The sequence below is a fragment of the Cryptomeria japonica genome, chromosome 10 (assembly GCF_030272615.1).
Source record: "Cryptomeria japonica chromosome 10, Sugi_1.0, whole genome shotgun sequence".
NCBI classification, from domain to species: Eukaryota; Viridiplantae; Streptophyta; class Pinopsida; order Cupressales; family Cupressaceae; genus Cryptomeria; species Cryptomeria japonica.
The window spans coordinates 913,708,751-913,735,681 of record NC_081414.1 but is presented as its reverse complement, the minus strand read 5'-3'; the positions used below and the strand labels follow the sequence as shown (position 1 = coordinate 913,735,681).

Below are 26,931 nucleotides of genomic sequence, written 5' to 3'. Positions count from 1 at the left end.
GTTTTCTTTATTGTGGTGAATTTCCCTGCTGCCAATAATTTATCTTGTTGTGGAAGGAAGGGTTTTCATATTGTTTTCCAAGTGCCAGGGAAAACAAGAGGTGTAAGCTTTTACGACAAATGGTTAACAGTCTGAGTGGCGACAAGTTTGGCGGCCATGATTAAGATGAAAATGAAGGTCCAGCTGACATTTTGCCTGTCGATTCAGAACGTGGTAGGCCGACCGGTTTATTCGTTCCGGTCTTGTGGAAACATATTTGCCCATTGTTTACCCTCTAGCGAAATATTCCCGACGCCAGAATAATTTTTGTCTGCTCACTTCGACACCGAATTTCCACAAAACTATTTTATGCTAATTCTAAGGATTTTGGAAAATTTGTACCTACAATTTTAGACATAAAGGATTTTGGAAAATTTGTAGCTACAATTTATGTATAAAATTTGTGCATTTTTTAACTTTGCCTTCAGTATAAGGCAATGTCTCAAGACATTTCTATAGCTACAAATAACATTTAAAAAAAAACTTAGCTAACAGAATTAGCTTTTTAGTAGTGTTAAAAAAGATAAAAGTGAAATTTAAATTATTGAAAAGAATATGGAGAAAATGTTTATAAAAGTATAAAATACATAAAATTAATATTACAATAAAAATTTTATTCATGAGAAAAAATTATATTCTAAAATTTGAATTATAAAATCAAATAAGAGATTACAACACATTTCCAAAGTAAGATTTTACATTAGTTTATCGACATCAAATTCTAAAGTAGTTTTGAGAACATTATGGCACCTACAAATTCATACATGCATATAATTTCAACATTTAATTTATAAGAATTAAATAATTTGAAAGCCATCAATACTCGTACAAATAATGTGCTAAATCCACCTAGTGGTATGACACCCAAATAAAATTCCAATTTTTTATGCTCACTGGTGGTATGGAACTAAACTAATACACCAATTTCAAATGCCCACCTAGAAAAAAATCACATTTTAGTTAAAAATAGTAAAGCGATAATATATCTTACCAACTATCATAATGCATCATAAGCACCCATACAAACATGAATGCCCAAATTATAATTCCCACCACCAAAAGTGGAGTTACATGACATGTAAACACTTACCATAGTCTTGGTCAAGATATAAAGTAACTCTCTTACAAGCTATCATAATATTATCATAGAATCCCACACAAGTAGGACATCACAATTATACTTAAAATAGACACTCTATACATTCTTTTATAATAGGGTGACCCTACAAGAGTGTGTTCCACTTTTGGTCAAAGTAGAACATTTAAATCAATGTCTCACCAAATTTTCACTTTTTGACACTTATAGTCTCTCTCTCTCTCTCTCTCTTTTTCACTTTTTGACACTTATAGTCTCTCTCTCTCTCTCTCTCTCTCTCTCTCTCTCTCTCTCTCTCTCTCTCTCTCTCTCTCTCTCTCTCTCTCTCTCTCTCTCTCTATATATATATATATATATATATATGAACTAATTTATGAGTTTTTTAATGTGATTTCAATAACTTATTTTTTATAGTTAATAGTATATTTAAAAAGTGACATTATTTTTGTAAAATATAAGTTTATTTGTAGAAAGAAATAAAATTATAAATTTTTAAACATATCGAATGCAAATATCTAGCACACAAATATTTTTTCATAATTTTAATTACTTTGTGAAGTGAGTTTAACTATAATTTAGACATAGGTTGCTTCTATAACACATCTTTTTTGAATTTTGAATTCCCTCTGCATGACCATTGTTCCTGGGGAGGATCCTTCCTCCTTGTAGCCAGACCCCCTCCCAATACTACTGCCGGTTCACATGCTTCACATGAGGCCCCTATGTCTGCTTCTGGGACCCCATTGCCTGCGGGCAATGTGGAAAAGATTGACAAGAACGGAGATTCTTGTGGTTCAGCTTCTTCTGTACTGGTGGAATCTGCCCTTGGTTAGAAGGATGTAGACAAAAGGAAAGAGAACTATGAATTTGGTAATAAGAAGTCTCCTTCTACCGTGTCGGAAAATGCTATCAATCAGAAGGATGTGGAAGAAGGTAAAAAAGAGACTAAATCCAACTAGAAAGGAGCCCTTGTCGGTTCTACAAATACGAATCTGGAGGCGGCATTGGCTAACTTCATCCAAACCGAGGGGACGGAGATCAGCCTACTTAACAACCTCATGGATGAAATTGCTTCATCTCTACATCTAGCGCTTGTTGGAAGATTTTTCTCCTTCAGACCGTCTATCGATATGGTTAGGTGACGGGTTGCGGCAAGATGGAAGCTAAAGGGGAGTGTCGACATTTCCGCTATGCCGAGAGGTCTCTTTCTTTTCAAGTTTACTGTTGATGAGGATTTGATCTTTGTCCTTTTGGGCTCTTGGGCTTATGGCAAGCATGTTTTAACACTCTCCAAATGGAAACCTGGGTTTGACCCCTTTGCTGAACTCAACCGCATGGCCCTAGTTTCAGTCAAGATTCCTGGCCTCCCGCTGGAGTTTTGGGACGAGCAGATCTTCCGCTGGATTGGGAACTCCTTTGCAAAACTATGTCACTGCTGATTCTATCAGTCTAGCTAAATCTAGGTTAGTTTATGCTCATTTTTATGTTAATGTTGCTTTTAACAAAGCGTTGCCCAACTTTGTGTCCCTCAAATCAAAATGGCAAAAATGGTCTTAGCCCCTTGTTTATTAAAATGCTACTCTTTACTGTCAGAAATGTGCTAAGAAGGGACACACTATTGCTGACTGCAAAGCCTCGACTACTTGTGAACCCAAGCTTAAAGAGAAGATTATTGCTAATGATGATCCTATAAGCCCAAGTGCCCCCTCATCCTCAGCCCCTAAGGGATAGACTGACCCTTGTGTGGTGACTGAAGACTATCCCCACAAAGATAGGATCCTTGAAATAATCAAAATCCCTATTGATTCTGTGAAGAAAATGAGGCCAGTTGAAACTCTTGAAGATGGGGAAATCCCCCCAGTTATCAGCCTACATTTATCCCCAAATCCTTCTACCTCCCCCTCGATGGGTAAGGATGAAACTCACCATACCCCCCTTCCTAATAGTGAAGCCAACCCCAAGTGCTACCAAAACCCCCAAAAAAAATATGATCAAAAGTCTACTTTGGGGAGACTAAAACAATTAATTTTCACATCTCCACCTCAGTCTCCTAGAAATTTTGTGACCTTGGAGGAGTTGTGCAAGTCGATCATGTTGACCTCTGATGTGAAGACCTCCCCCCCCCTGTATTTCTTATGTGGATAATGAGGAATGGCTGACACGGAAGGAAAAAACCAGGAAAAAGAAGGTGGATGTGGGTACTGACAACAAAGTTGGAAGACCGGCCGATAGAGTGTTGAGGCAGAAAGCTATGGCGAGGGATATTGCAAGGGGGCGACAAATGACCTTGGATGGAAATAACAAAAACATAAGGGGACTCAACAACCCCCAAAAGCAATTTGCTATAAAGAAATATATCTTAGATATGAAGATTGATATCTGTTTACTGCAAGAAGTCAAAATGTCTTACCAAAATTTTGCAATGACTGTTAACAAACTTTAGTTGAGTGTTGTGTTTCTATATGTTGAGGTTTTGGGGCGTCTGGTGGAATTTCTACCCTTTGGAACCCCTGCAAGCTTCAAGGTGCTATACATGTGCCCTCAAAAAACTATCTAGCGGTGACCTTCAAACTTGGTGAGCTCTGTTGGCACTTGTTCAATATATATGCCCCCAATTCTAGGATGGGAAGACATCTGGTTTGGGAGGAAATTATAGATTGCATCCTTGAGGACCAGAATACTCACTACATGTTGGCTGGCGACTTCAACACCCCTCTCTACCCTTTGGAGAAATGTGGTAGTCTTATGGATTGTTTTGATAGTATGGGGGATCTAGCCAATCTCATAAATGTTACTAGGCTCTTTGATTTAGATCTTCAAGGTATCCCCTTCACCTGGTCTAATAACAGGAAAGGGAATCACCTCATCCAGGTCAGACTGGACAGATTTTTAGTCTCTACTAAATGGGATATTGGTCACAGCTCGTCTCTAATGACCCTTCCAAGGACTACCTCTAATCATAGCCCTCTCCTCCTCCACTGGGCTGACAAACCCCCCTTGGGACATCCTCCTTTTCGATATGAGATTATGTGGGCCTCCCACCCAGATTTTAGAGAACTAGTTAGGAGGTGGTGGGCTTCTCCACTTCAAGGGACGACTATGTTCAAAATATCTGAGAAGCTGAAACTCATCTGTCGAGAAGTGAAAGGCTAGAATAAAGCAACTTTTGGAGATATATTCAAGAAGAAGAAGGATTTGTGCTCTAGACTGGAGCAAATTCAAAGCATTATGGCTACTGGTGATCCTCCCCACTCCCTCCTTAATAAAGAAGAGGACTATAGAGAAAAATGGAAGGACAATCTAACTAAGGAGGAGATCTATTGGAAGCAAAGATCTAGAATCCAATTGTTGAAGGAGGGAGACATGAATTTTGCCTTCTTCCATCATTCAGCTAGTATTCACAAAAGGAGAAACACGATCAAAAGTCTAAGGGATAACAATGGACAGGAGATCACATTTGAGACCCAAATTGGTCAAACTGCTACTAACTTCTTCATCTGTATGTATACTGAGAATGGGAGAAGAAGTGATGCTCTCCAAGACAGTCTTTTGAGTAAACTACCTACAGCCATTGGTGAAGAGGATAATAGCCAGCTCCTATCACCTATTTCTATGGAGGAGGTCTGTGATGATGTCTTTTCTATGGGCGCCTACAATACCCTAGGTCTGGATGGTTTCCCCCTTGCCTTTTTCTAGGAATTCTGGGACATTGTCATCTTTGATGTCACTAGAGATGTGAAGGACTTCTTCAAGATTGGTAAATTGCTGAAAAAGTTGAACAATGCCTACATTGTTCTTGTTCCCAAGTCTCGGGACCCTAAATACATGATGAATTTTTGGCCTATCAGTCTCTGCAATACTATTTATAAGATCATCTCTAAGGTCTTAGTGAACAAAATCAAGCCGTTACTTCCCAAGTTTATCAGCCCTTCTCAAAAAGGCTTTGTCTCAAGTCATCAAATCTTGGATGCGGCCATTGTCACTCATGAAATTATTCATTCCATGGACAAAAGCAGAAACCTAGGTATCCAACTTTTAAATTGACATCTCAAAAGCCTATGATAAAGTCAATTGGTGTTTCCTGTTTAAAACTCTCTCAAAACTTGGCATTAATCCCAAAATTGTTGATATGATTCGAGAGTGTTTCTATGATTCAGTTTTCTATCTTGGTCAATGGGGTTCCTAGGGGCTACGTCAAAGCTGAAAAAGGTATCAAGCATTGAGGGGACCCCCTTTCCCCCTATCTTTTTATTATGATTGTCGAGGTTTTGGGCATAAATTTTCTGAATCTGACTATCAATGGGAGAATATAGGGAATCAAAGCTACTTCTACTATCCCCCCCTTTGTGATTCAACAATTCATTGATGACAACTTCCTTTTTGGTAAATCCTCTGTGATATAAGCTAAGCACTGAAAGAAACTTCTTACTGAATATGCCTCTGCTTCAGGTCAATGCATTAACTATAACAAAAGTAACATTTACTTTTTCAACACCCCTATTGACTTGTAGATCATAATTCTTAATATTCTTGGGTGCCAATATGCTAATTTACTTGGGACTTACCTGGGTCTCCTTCTTACTATCAAAGAGGTGACTCTGACCTTCTGGAATACTATCCTTGAAAGAATTCAGAAGAAACTTGTGGGTTGGAAGGGTATCCCTGTTTATTTCCAATCCCTATTCAAAATCTCAGGCTCTGTGGGGGAGAAGCTTGAGAAGATTCAAAGAACCTTCCTCTAGACTGGTATGGAAGAAAAGAAATGCCTCTCACTAGTTAAATGGGATGTTGTTTGCTTGCATAAGACCATGGGTGGTCTAGGTATCAGAAAGATAAATACCTTGAACAAAGCCTTAATTGCCAAAGTGGGTTGGAACTTGGCTAAAGGGGAGGCAGATTGGTGCAACATTATCAAGGCTAATTACTTGGAAAGAGAACAATTTTGTTTTAACTTGAAATCCATTGGCTTACCTCCTGGGTCTAAATTATGGAACAACATACTTAAGCTTAGACCTATAATCAAAGAGGGACTCAACTGGCAACTTGGAAATGAAAGAGAGATCATATTTTGGGAGGATATGTAGCTAGAAGATAAATCTTTGGCTAAAACTCACTTCTGCCAATTAATGAAAATCTTAAAGGACAAATTTGGTGATTATGTTGTTGAATACATTGTGCCGAGAAGAAGAAAGTGGAAAAATGTCTCTTTGATCTTCATTGATCAGCCTGACCTCTTGCCTAAAGATCTCGACCTTTGGGCCCTCATGCACATGACGAAGATACCTCTATCTCTCTATGAGGATAAATTCATCTGGAAGGGGACTCAGCCTGAGGATTTCTTGGTCAGATCTGCTTGCAGACAACTTTTGAGATTCAATGGGAATACAAAATGCTAGAAAAGAATTTGGAATCCACAACTTATACCAAAGATTAATTTCTTCTGGTGGACTCTCATGCATGGAAAAGTGCTAACTTAGGACAACTTAAGGAGGAGGGGTTTCCAATTGCCTAAAAGGTGTATCTTCTATAAATCTGAGGAGGAATCTATCAACCATCTTTTTATTCACCGCCCCTTCATTAGACACTTGTGGACCATTATCCTTGAAAAATGTGGCCTCCAATAGGTTTTCCAAGGTGACATCCACCAGTTTGTGGACGGATGGTCATCACCTTCTCACCACCCACTGGTTATACAGCTGTGGAAACAAATTCCTCCTCATATATGCTAGAGTGTTTGGAAAGAAAGAACTAATAGAATCTTCAGAGATGTTGAAATTTCCTCAGACAATGTATTTAATAGCTTCTTCAAGATGATCATGGAAAATACTCAGTGAATAGATGGAAAACCCCCTCCAATCCCCCTAACCTGATGGACTAGAGGATTGCTGAACAATGGAAACTCCCCCCAAAGTTTAAATTATTCAACAACACTAAAAAGATCAAAAGGAAAATGACCAAATGGGAAGCCCCAAGTCCCTCATGGCACAAATTAAACTTTGATGGGGCAGTCCACAATAAATGGTAAGCTGGAGGTGGTGTCATAAGAGACCATTAGGGAAAACTTATCGTCGCCTACACTGGAAGCTTGAGGAACCATATTGTCAACCAAGCTGAGGGAATGGCCCTTTTATGGGGAATGAAGTTCGCCATTGCTATAGATATCAGACAACTTGAAATTGAAGGTGATTCTAAAATAATCGTGGAGGCTGTCAGTGGAAGAAGTGCGGTGGGATAGAAAGTGGATGTGATATTGAGGGATGTTAGAATGATCTTAGCTAACCTTGATAGTTTCACTATCTGTCATATTTACAGAGAAGGAAATGTGGCTATTCACTCCATGGATGCTTTTGGCATGCTGCAAGATGGCTTACGATGTTGGAGGAATGTTCATCTGCTGCCAGTGGCTACCAAGGAGATCCTTGAGAGGGAATTTTAGGTGCTAACAATGATTAATCTCCCTCTTCTTTGCCTCTTATCCATTTGTAATCTGATGATGATTAAAAAAATTCAAATTTTGAACTTGAAGTCAGAGCCCGACAATTGCTAGATGGATATCCCACGTGGCGGTGTATGGCCTAGTCATTATTCCCACAAAAATCCAAGGTGGTTGGATAAGGACTTTATTTCCTTGCAGAGTATAGATATCGGTAGTATTTTTTTAATCATCTAGATGAATGACATTGGTGTTGACAAAGGCAATAACCTATCTCGCCTAATCAATACTGGGTGGATTGAAGGTTCACACGAGTGGAATAGATCTCGGGCTTGGTGGGTTTTTTTTAAACACGACTTGCAATAATTAGGATGATTATTGCACTTCCTTATTATGGAGGTTGGTGGGTCTGTTTCTGGACTCTTCATTTTCTCTTGAGTGGCTTTGTAATTCTGATTCCCTACTTCTCGCTACTATTGTTAAGCTAGAGGGAGTGGATATGGGGGGTGAAAAACTGAGACTTGAGCCAGATAAGATAGATGGATTCAAAGCCAAGTTGGCGCTATGGTTTGTGTGCACGAAAGGAGGGATAGATAAATTCATGGAGAATATGAAGGGCAATGATGAGGGATTGTCTAAGTAGTTTGTGGCTTCTTGGGTTGATAAAAGGGTCAATGTGGGTGGCATTTAATTTGAAGTGAATGAGGAGGTTATGTTGGCCATTTGGAGGAATTGATTATGTGTTGTATTGATATTTTGTCATTTATGTCAACACTAGTTGTTTTGGCTGCTTTACTGACATCCTTCTGGTCTTTGTAGGTTGTTTGGTTTCTGGTTGGATTATGATCCAGTATGATCCGGTATGATTTGGTTATGGAATTGGCTTATTCATGCTACTCAGGTTCATGTTTAGTCAGTTGGTTTTGATCTAGTGATCAAATGCTATCTTGTTTGCTAGAAAGCTTGGTTTGTGGTTCCGACGAGGGTTTCACCGACAGAGCTTTGTTGAAGATCTTTGATGATATACATAAGTGGTGTTGGTGTAGATTCTGGTGGAGATTCAGGATGCTAAGGGTGATCATGTTCAAGACTTGGTGGATTGGGATCATTTCTTTAGCGTGTGGACCTAAATTGGGTCCCGGTTTATCTAGGTTATGGACCGGCTTAATGTAACGTGTGGATTGGACCTCTCGATGTGTTTCTGGGATGTCTTATGGGTTGGATATTATTTGTTTGGTCTTAGGCTGACATGTTTTGTAATTACATAATTGTATTATTGTCTGGTGGCTGACCTTATTGTTTATGGTCGACGGTTTGTATATATATGATGTAAGATCTCATTGTAGATCATGGATCATATCATGGTATGGGATATGGATGTAATGCGCGAATAATGTAATAATCATTCAGGCAGAGGATTTGGCTGATCATTGGAGACTGAGTTGGGTTTATGTAAGAGGATTTAGTCCTTTGGTATTGAGCTTAACCAGAACTGTATTCAGGCATAGGAGATGCTATCTTTGTAGTTCATTCATTCTTCTAGATTGTAGTCTGGATTTCTATGTAGTTAGTGAGACTCCTTTTGTGATGAGCAATGTGCTCTAGGCTACTGGCCTTCCTGCAAGTGCAGGCCCCTCAATTGTAATTCACATACTTACTGTAGAAGTATTATCTAACTTTGGGTAGGCTTCCCACCATGGTTTTCTCCTTTACCAGGTTTTCCATGTACAAATCTTGGTGTCATGTGGATGGTATTTATTCTTTGATTGTTGCTTATGCTTAATTGGTTTATCTTCTATTCCGCTATTTGGTTTATGCATTCTGGTATTAAAGTTTTAATTGCTTATGGTTCTTGTAATCTGAGACAACTGATTCACCCCCCCCCCCGCCCTCTCAGTTGTCTTCTAATTATTTGAACTACCTAATAGGTTATAGCACAGGCAATGGGCCTTTCTATGGAGGGCCAAAAATGGAAAAAGCAAAGCCGTATCTTGGACACCACTAGTCTGAATCAGTTATTTCGCAATGGTGAGAATATTGTGAAGTGGACCTGTGGGTTCAATCGTGAGGAGCTTCCACTATCGTGGGACGAGGTGTGCTACATCATCATGAAATATTTTACCCTCGAAGGGCGGTATGGGGTTTTCTACTACTACCATCTTCCATTTCTCAATAATCTTAGAAATAGGGATCTTATTTCTATTATGTTCTTTTTACTGCATTATATGGCTGCTAATGTCAAAGATGTTGCTGAAGCGAAGAAAAAAAGTAAGGATTATACTATTCTCCATCAAGGTCTCATTATTTGCCTGTATAATTTCTACCTGGCTTTTTGCCCTCCCCGCACGATCTATGCTCAAAATGTGCCTGAAAGTTAGTCCCTACCCTTGACTAATGCTAAAAAAAACTACTCTTATGCTTGAACCCGGCCCCTCCAATGCCTACCCTCTGCAGGTCTCTACTCTCAACAAGAAAAACAAAAAACATGTTTTCCACTCGAAGGACTCCAAACCCTTTGAGCCCAAGAAGGTGAAGATTCAACAAATTGACTCTGATGTAAAGATCACTGATGAAGCTAACACCCCCCGTCGTTCTATGAGATTGGAGTCCAAACCCTCTAAAAAAGATGCATACCTGAAGGACCCCTCCTCATCCCATGACACAGGTAATTCTGAGAATGAGGGAGATGATACCAACCCCCCTGGCAAAACGGCCCCATCCCATTCCACCTTGCCCCCTACCTAAAAGCTCTACCCATGTCTCTAAAAGCCCTGACAACTCTATGAACCCGACTGTTAACCATAATTCCCAAGAGAATTATCCATCCCACCCTTAGGATTGAGAAAATGGTTATTGTGGAAGCTAGTAGTATCAAGGAGGAAGCACATGACAAGTTGCTGGAAATGGAAAAGAAAGTGGATGCTCTGAATGAGAAAATGCAGGAAATTGTCAACAGAGCGGAGATAAGTGAAAAAAGGCTCCAAGAGGTCACCAAGTTTGCGCTGAAGGTCATGCACAATTATGTGACCACCCTTTGTCTCTTGCAGGAGAATACCCATAAAGGAAAATGGAAGGAGGAAGAGGACTAGAAAGACCTCTTTAAATTTCTTACCAAAGAGTGGGCTAGGATGCTCCTGCCCAAGCTCAGTCATGGCAAAAAGAAATAAGGATTCTTTCTACTTGGTGGTTTTTTTATTTTTTGGATGGCCTTTGTGGCCTTAGTTTTTTGCCTTTGTGGCCTTAGTTTTTTTAGTTATGATCATAGTTATAATCTTTGTTGGTTCATCTCAAACTCAGTTATCTTTAGCCCTGTGTGGCATATCTTACTGTTTATTATGACTTTGATAAACTTTGTTAATATGGCTAGTATGTTTAAGGTTTTTGATAGAGGAAAGTTTAAGGAGGTTGTGTCTATGCTATAATTTTGCCAACAGTTGTTCTTATGTTGTTACTGTGTCTGTATTTGGGTCAGCCCCCTAGTTTTGGCTACTTTCAATATCAAAAACACATATGTTTTTTTGTATGAATATAAATTAAATTATTTATTTTGTTGAAATAAGAACATCAATGCTTAATGTCGATAATTTTTTTTATTTTCTTATCTATTCTACTATTTTTGCATGTGTAGGGAATAGACACCTTGCCAATTAATGATATCAAATTTCCACAATCCATAATAATGTTGTTGTAGTATTTCTAGAATTAGATTGCGGTTACTTTTTTGCATCAACATTTCAAATCACACTCCATGATCCATTATCAGGATAGTAGAGAGAGCTAGGAGTGTGATCCAAAACGTTGACGCAAAAAAGTAAACACAATCTCATTCCAGAAATACTACAATAGCTTACCTTGCCAATTGCTGAAAAACTTATCTTCATTAAAAAATGGAAAACAAAGATAATAACCAAATTAAATATATATTCAATATTATACTCATTGAAAAATATATTTCAAGTACTACAATCCTACAAATATCTTTTCTAGTTGGTTCTATTTGAAGGTCCAACCTAAGATTTGAAGCTAAAAATTATGAGCAAAATCTCAGACATGGAAGATGAAGGGTCATTCAAGGCCCTTCATTTGAATCATAAGAAATATTGAAACTAGTCATGCAATGGCTATGTCAAAGAGGTGTGGAAGGTCAATAAGGAAATATTTTGGTCTATTTTTTGCATATATTTGTGCAATACATGAGATCAATTGATAGGCCATTTAGCAAGTAATGTTGTTTATGCAAAAAAGGTCTAAATAGAGAAATGACTGGTTGAAATCAACTATGCATTCACTTGTAGGGGTCCAAACATGATTGAAACAATAACCTTTGAGTTAGGAAGATAAGATGGCTCCATTATCAATAGGCTCATGTCATGTTTGCAATAGGGAGAGGGGGAGAGATATGGATAGAAATAAGAAGAGATAAATGTGGGAAGAGCAAGAGAGAAGAGCGAGAGGGTCAAGATATTGAGATAGAGGATAGAGATAGTATAAAGATATATGGGAAAAAGGGAGAGATAAAGATATATGGGAAGAGAAAAGGTAGAGGTAGAGAGATATATAGGGGGATAGCGAGGGTGAGATATGGAGAGATAGATAGAGGGGTATAAAATAGGAGAGATACATAGGGGGATAGCGAGGGAGAGTGAGATATGGAGAGATAGAGAGAGGGGGAGAAAATAGGACATATATAAGTAGAGAAAGAGAGAGAGAGCTCAATATTTAGAGAGGGGGAGAGGGAGAGAGAGATATAGGGAGATGGAGTATATATATATAGAGAGAGAGAGAGAGAATTAATTTATTCTTATATTTATAAGTTGAGTACCTTATATTTATTATATAAATTAAAATTATATGCATAAGTTTCATATCATTTATTTTGTAGAAATTGATATCATTCAATGGAAACATTAATATCAGACTTCATTATTACCAATTAAGTATTGCTATTGTCAAATATAAATTTGGCTATGAATATAATTTCCTTCATGTGCATCACCACTTGTTTCATTCCTTTTCTCAATACGTGAGTTTACAATTATAGAGGTTGGTGATGGTTCACAATACTTTCTAAGCCTGGAATTATTAATTATAATGGGCATGTGCACCAAAAGGGGGTCTTAAGATGCCACTTTTTTCTAAAATCAACAAAGCCTAAACCTCAATGAGAAATTGAAGATATCTAGCTACACTCAAAATTTGAAGATGCAACAAGAATAAGAGTTGTAGTTCTTTGAGTATACTTTCTAAACTACTAATGTGTTATGAAAATGGTGGAGATTAAGGGTTTCAAAAAGGGGGCCAGACAAAGTGGTCTTATTTTTATTAGAAAAACATAACATGAACATCTATTATGGCCCCCCAAAAATTTTAACTTTTTTTTAGAATTTTAAAAATCACTCCAATGAGAAACTAGCTAACACCATGCAATTTATGCTAGATTCTTCGGGTGATTTTTTAATGAAAATGTGATTTTATAAATTTTTCTGAAGTGGACACATCCTAAAAAACAGTAATTTGAGTTTCCTCCCCCCTAAATTGTTTGAAAACTAATCGAAAAAAAAAATCAATGTGTAGAATGGAATCTAGTTTCTAAAAATGTAATTTGTTTCAAAATACAATGAACAGGTAAAAAAATATGCCCAAAATAGCACATGTTGGTTTTGGACAAAAAACAAATACACTAACAAAAGAAATTAGAGATGAGAACCTTAACATAATTATTTTGAAAAAAATTATATGGTTAAATAGCTTAGAAAAGAGAGCTTAAGACCATCGTGGGGGTTTTTGTTTGCATTGAAACGCGTGCAAACTTAATGAAGAGTACAACCAAAAATGTGAGAAATTTTTTCATCTTTCCAAAATAACATGTCTCAAGCCTAAAATGGTTGTCCAACCCTTTGGTTTGGATGCCCGAGGAAAATCTAAGCCAAAAGGGTTGGTATTTTAGAAGGCAGCCCATTTGGCAAGTGCCAAATTTGATGCTTGTCAAATGTGAAAAAATAAAAAAATTCATTTGGCTAATTTGGCACTAGCCAAATGGTTTGCATTGGAAACTATCTCTCTCTCCCTCTCTCTCCAAACTCTAGACATAATTCTCTAGATTCCTCTCTTCTCTCTCTCTCTCTCACTCCTCTCACCCCTCTATAGGTCTATCTCACCATCTCCCCCTCTCTTATTATTCCACTCCATTCTCTCAATCACTACATATCTATCCCACCCTCTCTCTTCCTTCCTCTTTACCTCACTACCTCTCCCTCCTTGTCTCGTCATCCACATTCTTTCTCTCCCCCTCTATCTCTGCCCCCTAGGTCTCTCACCCCTCTCTCCCTAGGATATATGTCTCTAACCTCTATATCTCTCCCCTCTCTTGTTCTTTCCCTCATGCTCTCTCTCCCTATCTACTTACCCCTCTTTCTATCTTTGTTATTCACTCATCCTCTCTTATTCTCTCTCTCTCCACTATCTAGGTCGTCACCTCTCCCTCCCCTCTATAGGTTTCTCTCTCCCTTCCTCTCCAGCTATCTACCTCTACATCCATGTCTCATTACCTACCTCTCTCTATCTCCCTGTATGTATCTCACCCCTCTCACCATCCAGGTCTCTCACCTCTCTTTCCTCCTCTAGGTCTCTAACTTATTTATCCGTCCAGGCAAAAGTATCACATGGGCCAAAGCATGGAGTTGTGTCACACTTTGGGCCAACGGAGGGTAGTCCGGCTGAACTAAGTCCGATCAGACTACCCCCAGGCCACGTGGTGGCACCGAAATGGCGTCGAGAGTTCAGTCAGACTCCCTTAGTTCAAATGCTTCCATTAAAAAAAATGATTTTTTTTTAAATGTTAGAATTAAGGGTAGTCCGGCCGGACTATCCTATGTGTCATGTGATGTGGCACAAAAAAGGTGAAAAACTCTATATTTCTTAAACTTTTTATTTCTGCTCAATTTTTCTTCAAGTAGAATATTTTTTTACAAAAATCAAAAAATACCCTTTTGTAGAGCTTGAAGTCACAAATCTAGAGATTTTTTTTTTTAGTATTTTGATTCATTTTAATATTTTTTATTAATTAAACATTGCGAGTAGCTTTTTAAAATTCAAAAAGAGGCTGATTAGAAATTAAAAAAAATATTAAATGATATTAAAAAAAATAATAAAAATATTTTTCACTAAGCGAGAGAATCTTTTCGAAAAAGGGTTTTTTTTTTGTTAATGATAAATTTAGTAGTCAAAAGGTGACGTTGAACGAAAACTGTCAAATTTAGCTATGTTGGACTTCAAAATATTATAACGAGAAAAATATACATCAAAATTAATTTATTTTTTTTAACGTTGCATATATATGTTCTCTATTTGGAAAAAAAAATCAGAAAAAAATAAATCCGTTTTCATTTTTTTTCATGGTGCCGACTAGAACCCCTGATTTTTAGCGCAATGAAAAATCTCTCTTTGAATTTATTAAAAAAAATCAATTTTTCTCCAAATTTATTAAAAAAATAACAAACATAAATTTCATTCATATTTCTATGTTTGATCAGTTAACATCATTTCAATATTCAATTTAGAAATGTCACTTTTATGCGATCGAAGTTAAACAGTTTTAGTTGTATTGGTCGGTTCCTTTATAAATGTGTGACACAACATTGTGCTTTTACCCACATATAATCATATCTATTATTATCATCATTGAGCTTAAGCATACAACCACCACCAAAAATCAAGTGCTAGGGGAAGGGATGAAAACCTCATCACTAGTTCTTGAATTGTCAAGGGGATGAACTATTACAACCCCCTTGAAAACCAATATATACAATGCTACTAGTCTTATTTAGTATTAAAATCCAACACCAATAGAGATGAGGCAAATTAAATAGGCCTTGAAGTAGCCGCGTGAAAAATTTTACATTTATCATATACTCGTATTTCTCTAACTAAGATACATCCATTACACCATCAAGTTCATCAGCCTCACAACAAACTAAATCACTAAAACTAAATTTAGAAGGGAGGTTAACTCTTAGTACCTAGCAATTTAATCCACCACTCAATACAAACAAATTGAACCCGATTCAATGTGTACAAATAATAAAAAATTCAATTATATTATAATTCTACATAGTGCTCCAAATCTACTATGTCACTATAGAGAAAAATAAACCAAGAGGATGATGGTGATACAACTTAACTAATAAGTTGCACCAAATCCATTCCTCCCAACATTTTTAACTCTTACAAAATACACACCATTCAGTAAACCCTCAATTCTCACTCAATTCTCATGATCAATAGTCACTAGTTTAGATTATTAATTTCTTGCTCTAGATAAACAACAAAATCCCTCAATTCTTTCTTTGATGCCCCTTCCCCATCTCGTTTGACATTTCCCTTTTCCTCGCTCTCTTGGATTTTTGTGCTTCCCTTTTTTCCCATTTTCAAAAAGGATGCCGTTATCCCACCTGAAAGGGCAATCCTGATTCCTCACCGACATGTCATAGATACCTTGGTGCATCCTGATAGCTGATTAGCCATTTCCATCCAGGAGCACTAACTCTTAGTGAACTAAAACATTAAGAAAATCAAAAAAACTGTTAATAGTGAAACCAGTTATATGAGCTGTAAACCAGGCTGTTTGTATAGTGGCAATTGCTTGTGACGAAGCCTCAAAATGTTGAGTGTAAAGATGTGTTAATGTGCTCTTTTTATGCTTTTCCCCATTATCCATCTTATTCTTTGTTCCCCTCAACCTCTATATAATACACAATCCTTACATTATCTCATCACAATTTCCTGCTCTTGCTTCACAAGCACTTCTTTTTAGTTTGATCTTTCTCCAACCCTCCTGTTGGTCAGTTTGGGATGCATTTCTCAAGCTTTGTCCTGTTTTGAATGTCTTCAAATGGTACTAAAAGCATAATGTACAAAACTAGTACTGAATATGACTCATTCTGTTCTATTTTGAGTGCAGGACCAAAGGCTCCTGCACAACTTTTTCTGGTGGGCTTCTTCTCCATAGCCAGATTTGGTTTAGCACGTGGCTGGACAAGTGCCCATGCCACATTTTATGGCGGTGGGGATGCATCTGGCACAATGGGTAAATACCCAATTTTCTTTTGTCCTTTTATAAAAATTATATGCTTAATCTGTATTCACAGGGTACAGGTGGTGCCTGTGGTTATGGAAACCTGTACAGCCAAGGATATGGCACAAACACAGCAGCTCTAAGCACTGCTCTCTTCAATAATGGCCTCAGCTGTGGATCCTGCTATCAAATCAAGTGCAACGATGATCCACAGTGGTGTCTTCCCAATACAATAATGGTGACCGCCACCAACTTCTGCCCTTCAAACAACGCACTTCCTAAGGATGCAGGGGGATGGTGCAATCCTCCATTAGAGCATTTTGATCTCTCAGAGCCTGTTTTCCTACACATTGCAAAATACAAGGCTGGAATTGTCCCTGTCCTTTACCAAAGGTTTGCTACTAAATTTCTATAACAGTTGTTCTTGAAGATTTGTTGTGTAAAATCTGAAGCTTTTAAGGTTTTGGAAGAGGTTTTTCAGAAATTAGTAAGATTTTAGCAATAACCATCCATCTGATAATGAATCACAAGAAAGTGCAATTGGAAGCTTTGATTACATTAATGCTATTAGATTTCACAATCCATGTCAATATTGTATATAATCGATTTGATTGTGTGCATTTCAGATCACACTCTGTGATCCATCATCTTCATCTCTTTGATCTTAATGATAGATCACATGATCACAGAGTATGATCCGAAAGACTGATAATTAAAAATGCACAATCAAATTCAGAAACTTGGCCATCAACATATTATAGATGATGGAAACTTGGTAATATATCTTTGCAGGGTACCCTGTCAGAGAAGAGGAGGAATCCGATTCACCATTAATGGCCACTCATACTTCAACCTGGTTCTCCTCACCAAGACTGGCTGGCAACCCATGTCTCGCAATTGGGGTCAAAATTGGCAGAGTAACAGCTACTTGAATGGCCAGAGCCTGTCCTTTAAAGTCACCACAAGTGATGGAAAGACTGTTACCTCATACAATATAGCTCCCAGCAGCTGGCAATTTGGCCAGACTTACAGTGGTGCTCAGATACACTAAATGATGGTTAAAATATGCAGGCTATTGTGTTTTTTTCTCTCTAGTTTTTTCACCTTTTACCTTTCTACGTTTGTGAGCTTATTCATAGTTTTACTCTGCAAACTACTCTGCATTTATCCTGATTGATCATTACAAATGGTGTACACTGGCACCAGATTTCTGGTGCAAGAGTGACATTTATTCTAAGCAGAATAATTGTCGAAAGAAAAACGATCACAGTTTTATGGTTCATAACGAGAATGAATGAATGAATCATATTGTATGTAATTGTATTGGGTTAAAGCGCCAGACAGAGGTGGACAACTAGCACCCGCCCTTCTGCGCTGTGATTGCCATCGTTCTAATGGCTTCAACTGTATTGCAAGAGCAGAGAATTTCTATTAGTGTGGGTAATGATAAAATTTAATATAAATCTTTGACTACTGTTATGAATGATATAGTAATTGTGCTGTTGGGTATAAACCTCGTGTTTCAATTATCAGTTACCTGTTCTGTTGCACACAGGATGAATTATGAATTATCCTCAAAAAAATCCACTAAAACCCATCATTATAGATTAGAAATTAGGACAATTCTGATGTACTTTTAAAAACTTATTTTAATGGCTTTAGTGACATGATGTAAGAATCGGAATACTGAACGAACTAACTAAAGACGAGTAATAGAAGAAACAAATATAGAGCGGGAACGAAATCGATCTTTTGTATTGAACAAATTTTGGTGGGGAAAAGTGAAAGTGGATGTGGATCACGACATAAGCGTTGTATTCGCTTCGAAAATGAGGGTCACGTAGGGAAACGCAAATCGTTCATTTCTCTCATTTTGCATGTCAAATCAGAATGGAAATGGATCCTTTCCACATCGCCGACTACATTGTCTATGCAGTCATAAATCAAATTTGACAAGATTATTATTTGGATTTATAGATTGTGCTACAAAATAATACAAAACAAGCATCTCTGCATGATTTGAATTTGTGACCTCTTTTTTAAGAATAAAAAATTTCCACCACTAATATAAGCACAATTCAATCATATTTCCTCATTAAATTTTAATAGTCTTCACTTTATGTTTTTAATAAATCAAAAACCACATTCAAATGTACACTTTTTTTTTTCAAATCAATAAAAATTGATCTTGGATAAGAAATTAAAGATAGACACCCTCAAAATTTCAATGTATAAATAGCAATTGCACCTTGGTGTGCAATGGATATGTCAAAGAGGTGTAGAAGGTCAATTAGGAAAGAATTTGATATTTATTTTACATACATTTGTGTTGTACACGAGGTCACTTGGTAGGCCATTTACCAAATGATGTTGTTTGTGCAATAAATGTGTGAACGGAGAAGTGACAGCTTCAAATCAACTATGCATCATATAAACACGATTAAAACAAAATCTTTGAATGAGGAAGATAGTTAGGTTCAATTACCAACAAGCTCATGTTATTTTTGCAATAGGGAGAGATGGGGAGCGAGGTAGACATAGAGGGGGAGGGCAGGCGGGGGGGCGGGGGGGGGAGGGGGGAGAGTGATAGAGAAGGGTAAAGATGAAGATAGAGGGAGAGGAATTTGAGAGGGAGAGATAGAAATATAAATTTAGAGATATGAAGTAATGTATAGAGGTAGAGAGAGGGAGATATGTAGATGTAGAGAGATATGGAGAGATAATGAGGTAGAGATAGAAGGTGGAGATGGAAGAAAAAATATGGAGAAATATCATAAATATAAATTTAGAGATATGAAGTAATATATAGAGGTAGAGAGAGGGAGATATGTAGAGGTAGAGAGATAATGAGGTAGAGATAGAAGGGGGAGATTGAAGAAAAAATATGGAGAAATATTAGAAATATAAATTTAGAGATATGAAGTAATATATAGAGGTAGAGAGAGGGAGACATGTAGAGGTAGAGAGATGTGGAGAGATAATGAGGTAGATATAGAAGGGGGAGATGGAAGAAAAAATATGGAGAAATATCTAGAGGCAAATAGACATAGATATGGAGGTCCAAGAAGAGGGGGAGAGAGGAGACATATCTAGACGTAAAGGATGAGAGAGGAAGATATAGGTAGAGATAAATATGGAGCAAGAGAGGAAGATAGAGAGACATAGGGAGATGGAGAGAAAGAGATAGAGAGATATAGAGGGAGATATAGATGGTGATATAGAGTGATAGAGAGATAGATATCTAAGGAGATTTAGAGAGAGAGGGAGAGGGGAGAAAGATATCTATAGATATAAAAATAGAGATAAGTAGAGATGGGGAGAGAATTAGGGGGAACTAAAGACAAATAGATGACGAGATAGAGATAGAGGGTGAGATTTAAGAAGAAATGTGCAGAGATAGAGATAGAGAGGCTAAGAGATAGAAATAAAGTGGCAGAGAATCAAAGAATTAAATTATTTGATTGCCATCAATAGTTGTACAAATAATGTGCTAAATCCACCTAGTGGTATGACACCCATATAAAATCTCAAATTTAAAGCTCATTGGAGGTTTTCAAATGCCCGCCTAGAAAAAATTGAAATTTCAGCTAAAAATAGTGAAGCGATAATATATCTTACCAGCTATCATAATGCATCATAAGCATCCATACAAACATAGATGCCCAAATTATAATTCCCACCACCAAAAGTGGAGTTACATGACATGTAAACACTTACCATAGTCTTGGTCAAGATCTAAAGTAACTCTCTTAGAAGCTCTTCATAAGAATCTCATAATATTGTCATAGGATCCCACACAAGTAGGACATCACTATTATACTTAAAATAGACACTTTATACATTCTTTATAATAGGGTGACCCCACAAGGGTGTGTTCCACTTTTGGTCAAAGTAGAACATTTAAATCAATAAAACTATTAATAATTTGAAATGTGTGGGATCTCTCTCTATATATAAAATGTGATTTCAATAATTTATTTTTTATCGTTAATAATATATTTTAAAAGTGATATTATTTCTGTAAAACATAAATTTTTAAACATATGGAATGCAAATATCTAGCACACAAATATTGTTTCATAATTTTTAATTACTTTGTGAAGTGAGTTTAACTATAAATTAGACATAGGTTACTTCTATAATACATCTGTTTTGTATGAATATAAATTAAATTATTTGTTTTGTTGAAATAAGAACATCATGCACATAATTTTTTATTATTTTCTTATCTATTTTATTATTTTTGCATGTGTAGGGAATACACGCCTTGTCAATTGTTGAAAAACTTATCTTCATTAAAAAATGGAAAATAGAGATAATAACCAAATTAAATATATTCAATATTATACTCATTGAAAATTATATTTCAAGTGCTACAATCCTACAAATATCTTTTCTAGTTGGATCTATTTGAAGGTCCAACCTAAGATTTGAAACTAAAAATCATGAGCAAAATCTCAAACATGGAAGATGAAGGGTCATTTAAGGCCTTTCATTGAATCATAACAAATATTAAAACTGGTCATTACACCTTGGTGTGCAATGGGTATGTCGAAGAGGTTTGGAAGATCAATAAGGAGATATTTTGGTCTATTTTTTGCATACATTTATGCAATACATGAGATCAATTGATAGGCCATTTAGCAAGTAATGTTGTCTATGCAACAAAGGTCTAAATGGACAAGTGATTGATTGAAATCAACTATGCATTCACTTATAGGGGTCCAAACATTATTGTAACAAAACCTTTGAGCTAGGAATATAATACGGCTCCATTATCAAAGGCTCGTGTCATGTTTCCAATAGGGAGAGAGGGAGAGATATGGATAGAAATAGGAGGAGATAAAGGTGGAAAGAGAAAGACATAAGAGGGAGAGGGTCAAGATATAGAGACAGGGGGTAGAGATAGTAAAGAAGAGAGAGAGAGAGAGAGAGAGAGAGAGAGAGAGAGAGAGAGAGAGAGAGAGCCCTCAATATTTAGAGAGGGAGAGAGATGTAGAGATGGAATATATAGAGTTAGATGTATGTGTGTACACACACACATATATATATGTATGTATATGCGTATACATATATGTATATAGACGGGGGACCAAAAGAGGGTCTTAAGATGCCACTTTTCCTAAAATCAACAAAGTTTGAACTTCAATGAGAAATTGAAGATAGCTACACTCAAAATTTGAAGATGCAACAAGAACAAGAGTTGTAGTGCTTCAAGTATACTTTATAAACTACTTGTTTGTTATAAAAATGGTGGAGATTAAGGGTTTCGAAAAGGGGGCCACTCAAAGTGGTCAAGTATTTTTATTAGAAAAATAGAACATAGCATTTGTTATGACCCCCCAAAAATGAACCTTTTTTTTTAATTTTAAAAATCACTCTAATGAAAAACTAGCTAACACCATGCAGTTTATGTCAGATTCTTCAGCTAATTTTTTAATGATTATATGATTTTATATACTAATTTTCAAAGTGGACACATCCTAAAAAACAAAAATTAGAGTGTGCTCCCCACTAATTTTTTTGAAAACTAATTGAAAAAAAAAATTCAATACATGGAGTTCACAATATGATGAAGGAGGAAAAAGTTATGCCCAAAATAGCCTAAAATGGTCGTCCAACCCTTTGGATTAAATTCCCAAGGAAAATCCAAGCCAAAAGGGTCGGTATTTCCCAACGTAAACCATTTGGCAAGCACCAAATTTTGTGCTTGCCAAATGAGAAAAATGCATTTTTTTTATATTTGGCACTAGCCAAATGTGAAAAATAAAAAAATCCATTTGGCTAGCACCAAATTTGGCATTAGCCAAATGTTTTGCATTGAAAAAATTATTTGTCTTTCTCTCTCTCCCCCCAAAACTCTAGACATAGTTCTCTCTCCATCTCTTCTCTCTTTCACTCCTCTCTCCCCTTTGTAGGTCTATCTCACCCTCTCCCCCTCTCTTGTTATTCCTCTCCATTCTCTCAATCACTTCATATCCCTCCCTTCCTCTCTCTCCCCATCTCTAGGCCTCTCTCTCCCTTCCTCTTTACCCCAGTACCTCTCCCTCCTCATCTCTTTGCCCACATTCTTTCTCCCCTCCTCTATCTCCATCCCCTAAGTCTATCACCCCTCTCTCCCTAGGATATAGGTCTCTAACCTCCATATCTCTCCCCTTTCTTTTTCTTTCCCTCCCTCTACACTTCTCTCCCTTTCATCTTACCCCTTCCTTCTATCTTTGTTATTCTCTCTCCATTGTCTAGGTCATCACCTCTCCCTCCTACCCTCCCCCCCCCTTTGTAGGTTTCTCCCTCCCTTCCTCTCCACCTATCTACCTTTGCATCCATGTCTCATTACCCACCTCTCTCTCTCTATCGGGCCCTCTATCTATCTCACCCCTCTCTCACCATCCAGGTCTCTCACCTCTCTTTCCCCCTTTAGGTGTCTCACCTTTCTATCTGTCCAAGAAAACATATCCCATATAATCATATCTATTATTATCATCATTGAGTTTAAGCATACAACCACCACCAAAAGTCAAGTGCTACCTAGGGAAGGGATGAAAACCTCATCATCAACTTGAATTGTCAATACTAAAAAGATATACATATCACTCAAATATAAATTGTATCTACTATGTATTTTGGTGATGGGGTTAATTTTTACAACCCCGTTGAAATCCATATATACAATTCTATTATTCTTATCTAGTATTAAAATCCAAATGCCAATAGGGATGAGGTAAATTGCACAGGCCCTGAAAAAGCCACATGAGAATTTTTACATTTATCATATACTTACATGTTTTTCTACCTAAGACACATCCATTACACCATCAAGTTCATCATCCTCACAACAAACTAAATTACTAAAACTAACTTTAGAAGGGAGGTTAACTCTTCGTACCTTAGCAATACAAACAAATTGACCCCGCTTAAATGTGTGCAAATGATCAAGAATCCAATTGCAGTATAATTCTACATAATACTCCAAATCCACTATTTCACTATAGAACAAGAATGAACCAACAACATTTGAAAAGATATGGTAATACAACTTAACTAATAAGTTGCACCACACCCATTCCTCCTAACATGTTTAACTCTTACAAAATACACACCATTCATTAAACCCTTCCTCCTAACATGTTTAACTCTTACAAAATACACACCATTCATTAAACCCTCAATTCTCACTCAATTCTCATGATCAATAGTCACTAGTTTAGATTATTAATTTCTTGCTCTAGATAAACAACAAAATCCTTCAATTCTTTCTTTGATGCCCCTTCCCCATCTCGTTTGACATTTCCCTTTTCCTCGCTCTCTTGGATTTTTGTGTCTTCAAAAAGGAAGCCGTTATCCCACCTGAAAGAGCAATCCCGATTCCTCACCGACATGTCAAAAACAACTTTTGAGAGCTACAAGGGGGAAGCTAATATTATCATCGACACCCCAAATCCATTATATATATGATTAATCAGATATAGAATACAATGAATCAGATATAGAATAAGAAAAACAATGAACAGTGGAAAAATTTGACCTGCGAAATATAATTTAAATTGTTGAACTCTTATTGGAAGTTTGTGGGCCACTCCAATTCTGCAGTGTATTGGTGATTTTGATTGTAAATTACAGCTTAAGTTCTTGAATCAAACTATCAAACTGGAAGCCTACTTAGAAATTTGGAATCTACGAGTTAGAGTAGTTGTCATAGTTTTCAGTTTGATATAAAAAGTCTTTGTTCATGACATTCATGATTAAATGTTACATGACTGAAATTTTAATTTTTTATTATGTTATTTGTTTGAAGCAATGATATAATGAATAAGCTACAAATGTTCCTCATCAATGATAAGTCAAAATTTCAATTATGTAACATCTAATCATAGATAACTTGATGCATCCTAATAGCTGGTTAGCCGTTTCCATCCAACAGCACTAACTCTTAGTGAACTAAAACATTAATAGTGAAACCAGTTATATAAGCTGTAAACCAGGCTGTTTGTATAGTGGCAATTGCTTGTGACGAAGCCTCAAAATGTTGAGTGTAAAGATGTGTTAATGTGCTCTTTTTATGCTTTTCCCCATTATCCATCTTATTCTTTGTTCCCCTCAACCTCTATATAATACACAATCCTTACATTATCTCATCACAATTTCCTGCTCTTGCTTCACAAGCACTTCTTTTTAGTTTGATCTTTCTCCAACCCTCCTGTTGGTCAGTTTGGGATGCATCCCTCAAGCTTTGTCCTGTTTTGAATGTCTTCAAATGGTACTAAAAGCATAATGTACAAAACTAGTACTGAATATGACTCATTCTGTTCTATTTTGAGTGCAGGACCAATGGCTCTTGCACAACTTTTTCTGGTGGGCTTCTTCTCCATAGCCAGATTTGGATTTGCACGTGGCTGGACAAGTGCCCATGCCACATTTTATGGCGGTGGGGATGCATCTGGCACAATGGGTAAATACCCAATTTTCTTTTGTCCTTATAGAAAAATTATATGCTTGATCTGTATTCACAGGGAGAAATTATATTGTATGATACAGGTGGTGCCTGTGGTTATGGAAACCTGTACAGCCAAGGATATGGCACAAACACAGCAGCTCTAAGCACTGCTCTCTTCAATAATGGCCTCAGCTGTGGATCCTGCTACCAAATCAAGTGCAACGATGATCCACAGTGGTGTCTTCCCAATACAATAATGGTGACCGCCACTAACTTCTGCCCTCCAAACAACGCACTTCCTAAGGATGCAGGGGGATGGTGCAATCCTCCATTAGAGCATTTTGATCTCTCGGAGCCTGTTTTCCTACACATTGCAAAATACAAGGCTGGAATTGTCCCTATCCTTTACCAAAGGTTTGCTACTAAATTTCTATAACAGTTGTTCCTGAAGATTTGTTGTGTAAAATCTGAAGCTTTTAAGGTTTTGGAAGAGGTGTTTTAGAAATTAGTAAGATAGCTAATTTGTTAGCAATAACCATCTATCTGATAATGAATCACAAGAAAGTGCAATTGGAAACTTTGATTATTAAAACATTAATGCTATTAAATTTCTACAATCTATATCAATATTGTATATAATGAATTTGATTGTGTGCGTTTCAGATCACACTATGTGATCTATCATCTTTCATCTTCTTGATCTTAACGATGGATCATAAAATGTGATCTAAAAACTTGATCACAAAATATGATCCGAAAGACTGATAATTAAATGCACACAATCAAATTCAGAAACTTGGCCATCAACATATTATAGATGATGGAAACTTGGTAATATATCTTTGCAGGGTACCCTGTCAGAGAAGAGGAGAAATCCGATTCACCATTAATGGCCACTCATACTTCAACCTGGTTCTCCTCACAAATGTTGGGGGAGCAGGAGATGTTCAAGCAGTTTCCATCAAGGGCTCCAAGACTGGCTGGCAACCCATGTCTCGCAATTGGGGTCAAAATTGGCAGAGTAACAGCTACTTGAATGGCCAGAGCCTGTCCTTTAAAGTCACCACAAGCGATGGAAAGACTGTTACCTCATACAATATAGCTCCCAGCAGCTGGCAATTTGGCCAGACTTACAGTGGTGCTCAGATACACTAAATGATGGTTAAAATATGCAGGCTATTGTGTTTTTTTCTCTCTAGTTTTTTCACCTTTTACCTTTCTACGTTTGTGAGCTTATTCATAGTTTTACTCTGCAAACCACTCTGCATTTATCCTGATTGATCATTACAAATGGTGTACACTGGCACCAGATTTCTGGGGCAAGAGTGACATTTATTCTAAGCAGAATAATTGTCGAAAGAAAAAGGATCACAGTTTTATGGTTCATAACGAGAATGAATGAATGAATCATATTGTATGTAATTGTATTGGGTTAAAGCGCCAGACAGAGGTGGACAACTAGCACCCGCCCTTCTGCGCTGTGATTGCCATCGTTCTAATGGCTTCAACTGTATTGCAAGAGCAGAGAATTTCTATTAGTGTGGGTAATGATAAAATTTAATATAAATCTTTGACTATTGTTATGAATGATATAGTGATTGTGCTGTTGGGTATAAACCTCGTGTTTCAATTATCAGTTACCTGTTTTGTTGCATACAGGATGATTGATGGATTATCCTCAAAACTTTCCACTAAAACCCATCATTATAGATTAGAAATTAGGACAATTCTGATGTACTTTTAAAAACTTATTTTACTGGCTTTAGTGACATGATGTAAGAATCGGAATTCTGAACGAACTAACTAAAGACGAGTAATAGAAGAAACAAATATAGAGCGGGAACGAAATAAATCTT

The 26,931-nt window shown here is 36.9% G+C and overlaps 2 protein-coding genes across 4 annotated transcripts; both read left to right on the top strand.

Moving 5' to 3' along the window:
• The first annotated feature begins 16,333 nt into the window (after positions 1-16,333).
• Positions 16,334-18,076, top strand: LOC131050416 (expansin-A1). 2 transcript variants are annotated; one of them, XM_057984583.1, is made up of 4 exons: positions 16,334-16,407; positions 16,528-16,629; positions 16,715-17,034; positions 17,434-18,076. In XM_057984583.1, exons 2-4 carry the CDS (start codon positions 16,612-16,614, stop codon positions 17,690-17,692), a joined length of 597 nt encoding a protein of 198 aa, XP_057840566.1. In that variant the 5' UTR covers positions 16,334-16,407; positions 16,528-16,611; the 3' UTR covers positions 17,693-18,076. The 2 variants fall into 2 exon arrangements, with proteins under 2 accessions (XP_057840566.1, XP_057840576.1); XM_057984593.1 differs by having other exon boundaries at positions 16,528-16,653; positions 16,722-17,034.
• A 6,681-nt stretch (positions 18,077-24,757) lies between these two features.
• LOC131050402 (expansin-A10) lies at positions 24,758-26,614 on the top strand. 2 transcript variants are annotated; one of them, XM_057984572.1, is made up of 4 exons: positions 24,758-24,844; positions 24,965-25,090; positions 25,177-25,489; positions 25,924-26,614. In XM_057984572.1, the coding sequence occupies exons 2-4, from the start codon at positions 24,970-24,972 to the stop codon at positions 26,228-26,230; spliced, it is 741 nt and encodes a 246-aa protein (XP_057840555.1). In that variant the 5' UTR covers positions 24,758-24,844; positions 24,965-24,969; the 3' UTR covers positions 26,231-26,614. The 2 variants fall into 2 exon arrangements, with proteins under 2 accessions (XP_057840555.1, XP_057840547.1); XM_057984564.1 differs by lacking the exon at positions 24,758-24,844 and having other exon boundaries at positions 24,906-25,090.
• The last annotated feature ends 317 nt before the right edge of the window (positions 26,615-26,931 follow it).

Coding starts and splice junctions, on each gene's coding strand:
- LOC131050416 (XM_057984583.1), top strand. Junction 17,035..17,433: donor GTCCCTGTCCTTTACCAAAG/GTTTGCTACTAA, acceptor ATATCTTTGCAG/GGTACCCTGTCAGAGAAGAG.
- LOC131050402 (XM_057984564.1), top strand. CDS start 24,913: ATGTACAAAACTAGTACTGAATATGACTCATTCTGTTCTATTTTGAGT. Junction 25,091..25,176: donor GGATGCATCTGGCACAATGG/GTAAATACCCAA, acceptor TGTATGATACAG/GTGGTGCCTGTGGTTATGGA. Junction 25,490..25,923: donor GTCCCTATCCTTTACCAAAG/GTTTGCTACTAA, acceptor ATATCTTTGCAG/GGTACCCTGTCAGAGAAGAG.